At 46.5% G+C, this 13903-nt stretch overlaps 1 protein-coding gene across 1 annotated transcript in view; it reads right to left on the bottom strand.

Annotated features, from left to right (window-relative positions):
* The window catches only part of USP46 (ubiquitin specific peptidase 46), a 61422-nt gene that overhangs the window by 30691 nt on the left and 16828 nt on the right, over positions 1-13903 (bottom strand). Inside the window, exons 2-3 of the mRNA XM_079769021.1 lie at positions 4352-4432; positions 94-307 (exon numbers count right to left, since the gene is read on the bottom strand). Coding sequence (XP_079625147.1) covers positions 94-307; positions 4352-4432 — 295 coding nt within the window. The remainder of the gene's footprint in view (positions 1-93; positions 308-4351; positions 4433-13903) is intronic.

The raw sequence follows: 13903 nt of genomic DNA, 5'->3' as shown, positions 1-13903 counted from the left end.
TGGGGAAAATGAAGGATTCATTCTGAGGATGCACAGACCTGTCCATTCTCCTTATTTCAGACCCCGGCACACATTCTTCTCCACACTACTCACCATTCTCTTTTCTCAGCCTTGAAATGAACTTCTTTGGTGGGATCACGCCAACCTTCTTCTTCTGCGTGGCAATGCTGTGGAAAAGGTCTGCCAGGCACGTCAGCAAGTTTTCCTTCTTTTTCTGCTGGGCCTTGTATGCCAGCACGTTCTCACGGAACGGCCGGCAGAAGTACAAGGCCTGAAGCACAGAGTTACAGTAGCACGTGTTCCCGAACTGCCAAAGGACAACAGGGCTGGTTCAGATCACGGCCGGGGCACGCCGCCTCTGGAAGGGGTCGGGAGAGGGGAGGCCACCCTCCAGGAACCAACATCTGAGTGCTGCTCGCCATGTCAGAAAACAGGTCACCACCCGTGACCAGCTGACCAGCAGGGGAATGGACTATCTATATGGCCTGCTGCCTCTCTAGCCCATCAGCATCTCTAAAAAGGTAAGAAGCACTCTGCCTGCATAAAAAAACCTCTAATGAGACATTCTGGTGCTTAAAAAAACAGAAAATAAAAAAACTCGACATAATACAGAGACCCAGAAAGGCAGCTGGCTAAATAAGAGATACTACACTGCAGCACAGCAAAACTCCTCTGAGAGCAAAAATAAAAACCCTGAACACAAAGAAACCCAGGAACTAGGAACCACTTGCTCAGATGAAACAGCCTAACTGAATGGGACTTACTTCAGTTTTTCTCTCTCAAGAGTCTAGCAGCCTGCCCACTGGCTTCAGACCACATTTCCTCGCTTCCTCCAGAGCAACAGAAACCAGGAGGTGCCTCCTTCCGTCATCCCACAGCCTCCTCCCTCGTAACTCCTGAGGTACCCTCGCTCTCGTTTCTGCCTAGACGGCGATACGACAGCCCTCAGCTCCTGGTCTCCTGCATTGGATCAGGGCCCCCGCAGGAGGATGTGGTGCCTCTCAAAACCCACAGACCCTCAGATGATGACTAAAGAGGGAAAAAGTCTTCATCTCGCTGGCTTTACTGACTGGAAAACCAACTCTGTAAGCGCACAGCAAAGACGATCACTTCAGGATTTTTCCTACACATATAATGAAAAGGGAAAAAACTAAGAAAATAACAAGATTAAAACCACTGAGAGCAAAATGCTGTGTAAGACTGAAATAGAACACGAGCATCTTCCCAGGACTGGCTGTTGGCTTGCGTGCCGTTTACCCAGCAGCCAGACAGATGCCCCGCCATGCTTACTGTGACATTTCTACGTATGCTAAGATAGAACATCTCCTATTTTTACATACTTTAATCTACTTGGACACAATTATGTAATAGGAGGAAAACCTCTCTCTCTCTCTCTCTCTCTCTCTCTCTCTCTCTCTCTCTTTTTTGTTGTTGTTAATCCTCACCCAAGGAAATTTTTTCCATTGAGTTTTAGAGAATGGAAAGGAGTGGAGAGGGGGGGATATGGGGGGGGGGGGCGGGGGAGAGAGAGACAGAGAGGATGGAGAGAGAGAATGAAATATCACCGTGAGAAAGACACACCAATTGGTTGCCTCACACATGCACCCCGCCCGGGCCAGGGATAGAACCTGCAAACCCAGGTACGTGCCCTTAACCGGAATCAAACCTGCGACCCTCTGGTGCACAGGCCAATGCTCTAACCACTGAGCACACCAGCCAGAGTGAGGCAAACCCCTTTTTAAAGAAAAGCTGGACTGTCCATGAATTACCTTTCAAAGTGAACATATAGCTATTAATGAATTTAGGTCTCACAATGCTCCCACAACCTAGGCCTTACTTCTTTCTTCCCCATAGTCTGCACTTGTATTTTCCTTAGCCAGGGCAGAATTCCCACGACTTGGTTATCTTCAGAGAGCATAAGCAGAGGCCTGCGCACAATGGCTAAACAATAAATTGTATTAAAATGAGAAGTCAGCATTTCGTCAACACAATGCCCTATATCCCAGTACTTCCTCCTTCCATTCTTTTCTCTTTTACGCAGTGTGTTGCCTTTACCCAAATACCCTTCAGTCACACTCGGTCTTGATCCATGGACAAGTCCTGGAGAAGAAAAGGAACTGACGTTCACCAGGTGTCCACAATGTACCGCAGCCTCGTGTCAAGCCTTCAATAGGAGTTTGACGGAACCTTCACTATAAACCAAGAGGTAGAAACCATTGATTTCCACTGTACAGATGGGGAAAGGAGGCTCAGAGAGATCAAATGACTTTCCCAAGATCAGACAGCTAGCGAAAGGCATAGGCAGAGCTCAGACTTGGGCCTGTATTACTTTGAAGCCAATATCCATTCTTTCTATTATAATCATAGGTAGCATTCACTTACAGAGAATATTTCCAGCCTCCTCGATGGAAATTACTACCTATCCCACCTGGGTACTGACTATGCTCGGAGCAGGTGTTCCAGAAAGTCGGGTGCTTGTGAATCAACACCTGATGTCACTTAAAGCTCCACCTCAGAAGGAAGCGCACGAGGGTGGTGGGTGATGCTGCCTTACTACTTGGTCATAATCCACTTATCAAGGAAGCAGAGCCTGGTAAGTCTGGCCATAAACAAGGGAGCAGTGCTGAGCACAGATGAAATGAAGCCAAGGAATTCTGAGATAAACTGGTCCCCCACTCCCCGCCCGTGCTTCAGGTACCACCACCAAGTTATGTTGTTAAACACTTACTGGTGATGAGTTGGAAACACATTTTTTTTTTGAATTTTTAAATTTTGTTTTGTAGTTTAAAGTATTACAAACAACATAGTAGTACATATGTTTCCTTTTTTTCCCCATTGACCTTCCCTCCGCCCCCTCGCCCCCCAGTGTCTTGTGTCCATTGCAGAGAAAAAGGAACCCTCGTGCACTGCTGGTGGGAATGCGGACTGGTGCAGCCACTGTGGAAAATAGTATGGAGTCTCCTCAAAAAATTAAAAATGGAACTCCCATTTGACCCAGTAATCCCACTTCTAGGAATATATCCCAAGAAAACAGAAACACCAATCAGAAAGGGTATATGTACCCTATGTTCATAGCAGCACAATTCACCATAGCTAAGATATGGAAACAGCCTAAGTGCCCATCAGCAGATGAGTGGATTAGAAAACTGTGGTACATCTACACAATGGAATACTACACTGCTGTAAAAAAGATGGCAACACTTTTAAAACTCTGATTGTACTGATGTATCTGAAACAAAGACTGCCTGAGGAGTCTATACATCCAGAGGACAAAGGGGGAGCATGTGAAAGCAGATTTCGCGACAGGAGTTAATAAAATCCCCTCTCAAAGGGATGTGTACAATGGAAATCCTTTAAAACAGCGGTCGCCAACCAGTGGTCCGCGGACCACTGGTGGTCCGTGAGGTCTGAAAGGTTGGCGCCCGCTGCTTTAAAATACAGGTAGGAAAAAATGAGAACCTGACGCAATAATGTAGTAGTTAAACCTTTCTTTCTGAGATAACTCACATTTTCAAAAATTTCTCCCTCCCCAACATTTGCCACTTCTGGTAACTAAAGAGCATGAACAATTGTCTAAAAGTTTTTTATGAAAATGGCAGTGGAGCCCTGGCTGGTTTGCTCAGTGGTTAGAGTGTCTTCCCTCAGACCAAAAGGTCTCGGGTTCAATTCCTGGTCAAGGGCAACCAACATACCTTGGTTGCAGGTTCAATCCCTGGCCCCAACTGGGCACGAGCAGGAAGCAACTAACCCATGTGTCAATCCATGTCTATCTCTCACATCGATGCGCCTCTCTCTCTCTCTCTCTCTTTCCCTCCCTCCCTCCACTCTCCCCTTCCACTCTCTCTAAAAAATATCCACACTCCTGGGGTGAGGATTTAAAAAAAAAAAAAGGAAAAGAATCAGAGAAAAACAAGTATCACATGATCACACTCATATGTGGAATCTAAGAACAAAATAAACTGATGAACGAAGTGGATCCAGAGACACAGACACATAGAACAGAGTGCAGAATCTCAGAGGGAATTCAGGGGAGGGTGGGTGGGTGGGAGATAATCAACCAAAGGCCTTGTATGCACATATGCATAACCCATGGACACAGGCAATAGGGTGCTGAAGGCCTGGGGCGAGGGGCTGGGTTGTGGGGGCGGGCTGGAGGGGGGTCACTGGGGGGGGAAGGGAGGACATATGTAATACTTTCAACCATAAAGAATTATTTTAAAAAAAGAAAAGAAAACGGCAGTGAAATTGCTTCAAGTATTCTAAAATATTTGATAAAAATAATACATTTTAATAGTTTCAACAATAAAGATAAATTAAAAAATTAAATAATAATACATTTTTAAATACTTACATTGACCAACCCGAAGTAGTGCTCATTGATGGGAAACTGCTCTGGGCCGATGTCTTTTTCCAGAGCAGAGGCATTGGTGCCCTACAAGAGAGAAAGAGCGAGAGCTCTGTTGCATGTAAAAGAGACAAGAAAGTAAAAGGATACTTGAGAGGCCACTTGAGACAAGCATCTCCCCTGGTTGCCCTGGTGTTCGATGTTCATGCTGAAAGAAAAGGGGTCAGAAGTAAAGCAGCCGTAAATCCTCTCCTCGTCTAACTTAATCATCCCTCAGATCTGTTCCTCCTGACTTCAATTATCTTCTACTGAGAAAGGAGGTTCGAGACAAGCAAATGAGCAAACTGTCACCAGGAGCTTCTGAACAGCCCGGCTGGTGTGGCTCAGTGGTTGAGTGTCAACCCATGAACCAGGAGAACACGGTTCGATTCCCAGTCAGGGCACAAGCCTGGGTTGTGGGCTCGACCCCCATTGGAGGGCGTGCAGGAGACAGCCGAATGATGATTCTCTCTCATCATTGGTATTTCTAACTCTTCCCCTCCCTTCCTCTGAATCAATAAAAACATTTTTTTAAAGGGCTGCTGAATAGAACATTCTAAGCTCAGATAGCGGCAGCCGCTTTAATAATCTTTAGTGGTGTACAGAATCATACCATCACTTTCAAAGTCAATTTCTTCATTCTGATAGATGTACCACAGACCCACAGATCGGGCACCATTCTAGGCTCTCACAATGGAACAGTGAGCAAAGTGGACATGGGTGCATGCTCTCATGGAGCTCACATTTCAGTGGATGAAGACAGAAAAAGCAAATACACTGGACAGAGGTGGTAAGCGCAGTGGAGAAAAACCAAGTAGGAAACGAGGGTAGGGGGCCAGGGAGGCTGGGGTGAAGGAGAGGCATGGTGGAGTGGGTGGTAGAAGGTGGACTGCTGCAACTTTAAATAGGGTGGCCAGGGAAGGCCTGACTGAGAAAGTGAAATGTCCAAGGAATATTGTGGATGATGGAGGAATACAATTTAAAAACTAACAATTGCCAAACGCATCAAATTGGTAAGCCACATGAACCCAACCAACTCTCCAACACAATGATAGTACTAGTTCCTGGGAACTCCTACCATGTGCCAGGGATTGCGCTCCTTATTCCCACAACAATCCTGTAAGTACTACTATAATCTGCATTTAACAGACAGAAACACATAGCTCAGAAGGGTTAAAAACCTATCCGAGGACCACAGTGGCAGAGCTGGGACTTGAACCGGGAGTCAGACTTAGGAGCCCGAGATCTTAACCAAATGCTATGCAGAGCAATCCTATTAATAAACACCACCATTTACTGAGCCCCACTAAGCGCCAGGGGGCACCAGCATTACCACTTGATTATCATTCCTCCCGGGGCCTGGGTGAGTGCTGGGATTCCGGAACGTGAGCAAAGTTCAGTGGCACGAGGTAAGGAGTTTGAGGGTGGTGGGCAGATCAGCTCCCTGTGCACGGCGGCTCCATCCCACAGGCTTCTCATGTTCTCAGGCTGTCATGAGGCCCCCGGTTCACAGAATCGCAGACTTAGGAAGTAGGTATTTTAAAAAAGAAAAGAAAAAGAGACTTATGTTTTACTTAAAAAGTAAACCTGCTGCTGCTAATTATTCTGGATTAATATAATTATCATCTCCTGTCACAGGAAGAAATGGTCAAAAAGTGGGCTGAGAACCAGTCAAAATGGTCACATGTTAATAAACACCATTAGCCCTAACCGGTTTGGCTCAGTGGATGGAGCGTCGGCCTGTGGACTGAAGGGTCCCAGGTTCGATTCCGGTCAAGGGCATGTACCTTGGTTGCGGGCACATCCCCAGTTGGGGGGTGTGCACGAGGCGGCTGATCGATGTTTCTCTCTCATCGATGTTTCTAACTCTATCCCTCTCCCTTCCTCTCTGTAAAAAAAAATCAATAAAATATATTTAAAAATAAATAAATAAATAAATAAACACCACTAAATGCAAAATAACCCAATTCTATGCAAAGAGCAGCAGAAATAGCACATTCCAACCCCTTGTCATAACATTCTGTTTTCCCTTGTTTTCTAGGTCCACATGCTGCTCCACGATCCACATTCCCATCCCTTCAACTGAGATGGAATTCTCTGGTCATCTGTGTGCACAGCAGTTTCACTACTGCTGTGTGCATGCGCGTGAGCACATGTGGGGTTTTCACTGCCTTCCCAATAATGCAACCCCAAATACAAGGCTAGATTTTTAAAATAATACTTATAAAATAACGAGGCCCTCTCACAATCTGGGACTCCTCGGGGGACGTCGGAGAGCTGGTTTCGGCCCGATCCCCACAGGCCAAGCGTAGGGACCCCACTGGTGCAGGAATCCACCGGGCCTCTAGTATGCATATAAGATCTTTGGTTAATCTCTCCAGCCTTCCCCCCTCCCCTCTTCCCTCAGAGATTCATCAGTCTGTTCCATGTTTCCATGCCTGTGGTTTCCGCTCCTGCATTGAGCATCTGCCCACTACTGGTGGTCAATGCGTGTCATAGCTACTGGCCAGTAGAGGCCCGGTGCATGAAATTCGTGCATGGGGGGGCGGGTGTGTCCCTCAGCCCGGCCTGCACCCTCTCCAATCCGGGACATCCCTCTCAAAATCCGGGACCGCTGGCTCCTAACCGCTTACCTGCCTGCCTGCCTGATCACCCCTAACCACCTCTGCCTGCCTGCCTGATCCCCCCTGTAACCGTTCCCCTGCTGGCCTGATTACCCCCAACTGCCGTCCCCTGCCGACCTGATCACCCCAACTGCCCTCCCCTGCTGGCCTGATCGCCCCCTAACTGCTTGCTCCCCCGTGCCAGCCTGATCTCATCCCTAACTGCTTGCTCCCCTGCGGGTCTGATCGCCCCTAACTGCTTGCTCCCCTGCTGGCCTGATCACCCCTAACTGCTTGCTCCCTTGCCTGATCGCTCCTAACTGCTTGTTCCCCTGCCAGTCTGATCGCCCCTAACCACCCCTAACCGCCTCTGCCTCGGCCCCCGCCACCATGGCTTTGTGGCTTGGAACTTCCTTCCGGAAGGAAGTTCGACGTCCGGAAGATGTCCAGTCGACCAGGTCTAATTAGCATATTACCCTTTTATTAGTATAGATACTTATATTACAGCAAGATTTTATAGAATAGACAAAAATCACTAAAATTTTTTAATAAAGCTACATCTCAATCATAAATCAATGTAAATAATGTATTTTAAATGCACCCACAGCCGCTTTGAAGCAACATGAGTAGATGTGGCTTAGAGCCCAGAAGGAATGTCAGATATACAAGTATAGCACATGGAGACAGATCTCATTAAATCTTTCTTTAGGAGCTAGCCATATATTATTCGAGTTAACCCTTGATTTTTGCTCTTTGGGAATTATTGGATTGAGTCTGCTTTTTTCTACCTATCTTAACACATTGCGCACCAGTAGTTTTATTGCTAGCTTTACCCAGTGGCCAGATAAGTTTCTATTGAATGAGTACAAAAAACGTTTTACAAAGTATCATACTTCAAAAAGATATTAGCTTGTAAGAACATGTAATGGGTATTTAATTTTAAGGCGTGCCTTTAACATTTATGTAAAACACTGTGTAATATGAAAACACAAAAATGCTCATGATCCGCAATGTGTTAATATTCTCCCATCGGAGGGGGAAGAGGAGGAGGGTGATGGCACACACTTAGGACAGTGACCAGGGGCGGTGTTTAAGAGAAACATCATGTCAAAACATCTGCCCTTCTGCTGCCTGTGCTTACCAGCACTGTGCAAACGCCTTCCTTTCCCCTCTTCCTGGTTCACCCCCATTCACAGAAGGCTTACCTTTGCACCCCATCTCCTGCCAGCATCCTGGGTGGTCCCAATACCCATGTGGAGGAGTCGCCCCACACCCTGCTCTCTCAGCAACTGGATGTCCCCTTTCCTGCTCTCTTCCATTCCTTTCCACTTCAGCTCCCACTCCCACAGACTGCCTGGATCTGGTGACCCCTAAAACCCACCAGCTCAGCTCCACCTGCTGACTTCCTAAAGCCCTCCCCTCCCAGCTACTAGTACACACATCGCACCAGAACCACTTACACCTCTACTTTCTCACTCAGCTTAGGGTCCATGATCATGATTTCAACCGCTCTTATAAACAGCCTTTACCCTGTGCTTTGGCCACACCACCTGGCAAAAAACCACACACAGCAAGAACCAAATTACCCACCTTGTGTAATATACACCCAGACGATGTACTAAAGTCACACAGCCCAGCTGACTGGATTCACTAGGATTCACCAAATTCAAGTGGCCCTGTACACACCCCACCTTCCAGCAGCGTGTCTCCAGCACACACAGTCTCCACTCCACAATGACAGTTTCCAACTTTCTTCAAGCCCCTGAGAACGTCAACATCCCCTCTGCCCTTCTCACTGGCCTCCCACTCAACAGAAATTTTTTTAAACCAGCAGAGAACTCCCTTAATTTCACACTCCCAAACCTTCAAACCTGTGTGCCTCCCCTGTTACTGATAGAGATCTCCCTTCCGTCCGAGACCAATCTCTCCTCTACTATTAAATCCTTCCTATCAGAATTGAACATGCGTAAGTGTCTCTCCTATTAAAAATCCATACCTACTCTTCCACACATCTCCCCCAGGTCCCACCCTCTTTCTCACCTCTCCTTCATAGCTAAGCTTCTTTCAACAACTATCTGTTCTGAAACATTGACAACTGAATCAGATGATTCCTAAGGTTTGCTTCAAATGATCCAATGATGAAGCGGGAGGTCAGGGATGGAGGTAAAACTGTGTTGTTGAAGCGGAGTGGTAAGTAGGTGGGACTCAATATACTGTTTTGTTTATACTTTTACATGTATGTATACAGGCAGAATAATGGTCTCCCAAAGATGTCCATGTCCTAATCCCCAGAACTTGTGCAGATATGACCCTACACAGCAAAGGGAAATTTAGTTATAGATGGACTCCATTTGCTAATCAACTGACGTTGAAATAGGGGAGAAGTCCTGGGTTATCAATGTCCTCACAAGCATCCTTAAAAGTGGGGGGACAGTAACAGAACAATAGATCAGAGTGGTGCAATGTGTGAAGGGCTCACCGCCTTGGCTTATTTTGAAGCTGGAGGAAGGGGGCCAGGAGCCAAGGAACACAGGCAGCCTGCAGAAGCTACAAGGCCAGCAGGCAGCCCCAGGAAGAACACGGCCCTGAACCTCCTTCATTTTGCTCAGGGAGACCCACTCCCATCGGAGGGGGAAGAGGCGGAGGGTGATGGCACACACTTAGGACAGTTCTGACCTCCAGAACTGTGGGGTAATAAATTTGTACTGTTTAAGGGATGAAGTTGATGGTATTTGTTACAGCAGCAATAGGAAACTAGTACTATATATTTGAAGTTGTCCATACTAACCTTTAGGACTTGTCTCTACTTCCTCACCTCCACATCTCCCTTCAAAACAGCTCCTTCTGGATTCTACCCCGACTCCATGCCTGATGAGCTCCAAACAGTGTCACTCCGGGGGGTACCTTTAGCTGTTGGCTTTCTCCAAGCTTGTCCAAGGCCCTCCTCCCTCTCCCCAAGCCTCTCTGTGGGGTCCAGGCATTAACCATCTCCATAGCTTCATTCAGCGGCCAAGTGCCAACCATTTCCAACTCTGTACCCCCATCCCAGAAACCTCACTTCTACGCTCATTCAGACTGGATGAGTACTGACATTTCCACTTGCTTGTCTCAGAAGCAGTCAAAAGCAATCGACCCAAAACGAGAGCTTGCACTTTTCCTTCCCCCCAATTCCAATCTTTTCCTGGTGTTTCCCCGCTTAGTAAATGACAATGCCACCCTCCTCCTGGCTAAAATCCTTGGGATCGTGCCCGACACCCCCCCTCTGCACTCTGCACCCATCCATCATACTGTCTTATTGATTCACTCTCCTTAAATCTCCCCAGTCCACTCACTTCCTTTTACTCTCCTCCACCAGCGAGACCAGGCTACCAGCATCTCTCCTCTGAATTACAATAGCTTCCTAAGTGGCCTCCAACATCCACTTCACTCACCTCTAACCTCGCTGTCAACACAGCAGCAAAAGTGCTCTTTTTGAATACAAATCTGCCTTTAAATCCTCCAGTGACTTTCACCACGGCTCCAGCCTCTCTCGCTGGCCAGTCACTGGCTCCTACACTGGGCCTGTCACAATGGCCTTCGTTCTGTCCCTCAAGTATCTTCAGTTCCCTCCCACCCATCACCTGAGGTTCTTCCTTTCTTCCTCAGTTGCCTGTACCTATCATCCTCTGGGAGTTCTTCCCCGATCAATCCTAGATTAGGGTCGCCTGTGACAGAATCATGGCCCCTCAAAAATATCCACACCCTAACCCCTGGAACCTGTGATTATGTTATGTTACCTTGCATGGCAAAGGGGTCTTTGCAGGTATGATTAACATAAGGATCTAGAAATGGGGAGATTGCCCTGGATCATGTGGATGGGCCCAGTGTTATCACAAGGTCCTTGTGAGAGGTAGGCAAGAGCATCAGTCAGTGAGGAGATGTGACATCTAAGGCAGAGTTCAGAGAGAGAGATATGAAGATATTACACTGCTGGCCCTGAAGATGGAGGAAGGGGCCATGAGCCAAGGAATGCAGGCAGCCTCTAGAAACTGGAAGACAAGGAAACACATTCTCTCCTGGAGCCTGGGGAAGGTGTGCAACCCTGCTGACCTCCAGAGCTAAGAAAACTATATGTTTTATTTTAAGCTACTAAGTTTGTGGTAATTTTTTACAGCAGCAATAGGAAACTTAATACACGCCCCCCCTCCCCCCCACACACACACACCCTATTCCCCACTGGTAGCATCTTGCATATCTTCCTTATAGTATTTATTCCAATTGTTATTTATATAATTATTTTTTAAATATGTTTTTATTGATTTCAGAGAGGAAAGGAGAGAGAGATAGAAACATCAATGATGAGAGAGAACCATTAATCAGCTGCCCTCCTGCACAAATCAAGCCCACAACCCAGGCATGTACCCTGATTGGGAATCGAACTGTGACCTCTTTTTTTTTTTTTAATTCATTTTTTAATATGTTTTTATTGATTTTTTACAGAGAGGAAGGGAGAGAGATAGAGAGTGAGAAACATCGATGAGAGAGAAACATCGATCAGCTGCTTCTTGAACGCCCCCTACTGGGGATGTGCCCGCAACCAAGGTACGTGCCCTTGACCGGAATCGAACCTGGGACTTTTCAGTCCGCAGGCCGACGCTCTATCCACTGAGCCAAACTGGCTTCGGCCGAACTGTGACCTCTTGATTTATAGGTCAACACTCAACCACTGAGCCACGCTGGCGGGGCAAGGGCCTTTTTCTTTTCTCTTCTCAACTGTTTGCATTTTTTACTATGAGGATACTTTATTATTTTTGTCATGAAAATTTTAATAAAAAGTTAGCAAACTAATATCCTACAGACCAGTTATCTAAGGCCCACCGCAAACACCTCAGAGCTGGACTGGCCTTTTCTTGTTTCTCCCCAGTATGAATTTGCCTTTGATTTCGGTCCTTTCTCTCTTGTCCTTCGTTTCTTGGCTGAGGCCTGGTTGCTGATATCCAGCCTGCCTACCTGCTCGGGGTGGCAGAGAGAATCAAGCAAAACAGGGATGATGTGAGTTGTAAATTGTAAGATGCATTATGAATCCAAGAGCCTGACCTTCCACTGCTAGCACCCAGCACCATGACACAAAAGGCAAATGAGAGACATTGACGATAACTGTTACATGACCAGATGCTGAACAAAAGACCGTCCACGGCAGTAAATCACAGGGTCTGCAGGTCTCAGTCACAGAGTTCTTATTCCCATCAATAAAAATCTGGTAACCTTTGAAAAACAATGCACCACACTTTATTAAAAATAGAATCTGGGCTGGGACAAGTTCCAACAAGAAGACGGGTAGGTAATGCTGGCTCTTCAAAGCACTTCTGAAAGCAATTCTGCGACTGCCTGGGGGCGCTACAAAAACACAAACAAACAACAACTCAGGAAGGATGAATCATAAATGCATGAGATGGGTATGGAAAGGCATTTCTTTGCAAAGCAATGTTTTTATCCTCACCCGAGGATATGTTTTTGTTGATTTTAGAAAGGAAGAGAGAGAGAAAGAAAGAGACAGAGAAACATCCATGTGAGAAACATTGATCGGTTGCCTCCTGCACATGCCCCGAAACCTAGATTATCAAACCCGCAACCTTTTTGAGTACAGGACGACACTCCAACCAACTGAGCCACCTGGCCAGGATAAAGCAATTTTAAAAGCAATTTATGAGAAAAAGACGTTAGAATGTCTTCCTTGGGGGTGAAAAAGTGAGACAGACCCTTGCCCAGAGGGAGGATATGACAAAAACCAAGGACAGCACTGTCATCATACGGGGAGCCCAAACCAAACCCTGAGACCAGGAGGGGTCCCTGGAGATCATTTCACAGATGAAAGAAAAATCTGTGGTTGAGCATGGACCTGTGAACCAGGAGGTCACTCCTCGATTCCTGGTCAGGGCATATGTCCGGGTTGCGGGCTCGATCCTCAATATGAGGCATGCAGGAGGCGGCAGATCAATGATTCTCTTTCATCATTGATGTTTCTCTCTCTTGCTCCCTTCCTCTCTGAAATCAATAAATATATATATTTTTAAAAGACTAGTTTTCTTTTCTTTTTTTTTTAATATATTTTATTGATTTTTTTACAGAGAGGAAGGGAGAGGAATAGAGAGCTAGAAACATCGATGAGAGAGAAACATCAACCAGCTGCCTCCTGCACACCCCCTACTGGGGATGTGCCCGAAACCAAGGTACATGCCCTTGACCGGAATCGAACCTGGGACCTTTCAGTCCGCAGGCCGACGCTCTATCCACTGAGCCAAACCGGTTTCGGCTTAAAAGACTAGTTTTCAAAAGGAATAGTATTCCCAGACTTCTGGTAACAAAAGTTCATTCCTGCAGCCTTACAGAGAAAGTAAAGCAAAGATGAACTGATGCAGGCCACAAACTCAGGATGAGTCAGAAGCCACTGGCCTGAATTCAGGACCGTTACGGAGGAATTATGGACACTGATGTAATTAGCAATAATCATAATAGATAATCCATAAATAGCATTTACTGTGTCCAGCCACTGCTCTAAGACTTTATGTGTGGTTCATTCATGTGCATCCTCAGAATCATCCTATGAGGTGGATGCCATTCTTCTCCTCACCTTAAAGATAAGAAAACTGCCCTAGCTGGTTTGGCTCAGTGGATAGAGCATTGGCCTGCAGACTGAAGCGTCCCGGGTTCAATTCCGGTCAAGGGCACATGCCCAGGTTGCAGGCTTGATCCCCAGTGGGGAGCGTGCAGGAGGCAGCCAATCAGTGATTCTCTCTCATCACTGATGTTTCTCTCTCTCTCACCTTCTCCCTTCCTCTCTGAAATCAATAACAAAATATATTTAAAAAATAAAATAAAGATAAGAAAACTGAGACACGAGGAGGGCAAGTAACTATCCAAGCTCACACAGCTCTCA

This window comes from Cnephaeus nilssonii (genome assembly GCF_951640355.1).
Source record: "Cnephaeus nilssonii genome assembly, chromosome: 1".
NCBI classification, from domain to species: Eukaryota; Metazoa; Chordata; class Mammalia; order Chiroptera; family Vespertilionidae; genus Cnephaeus; species Cnephaeus nilssonii.
This window is presented reverse-complemented; position numbering and strand designations above follow the sequence as displayed.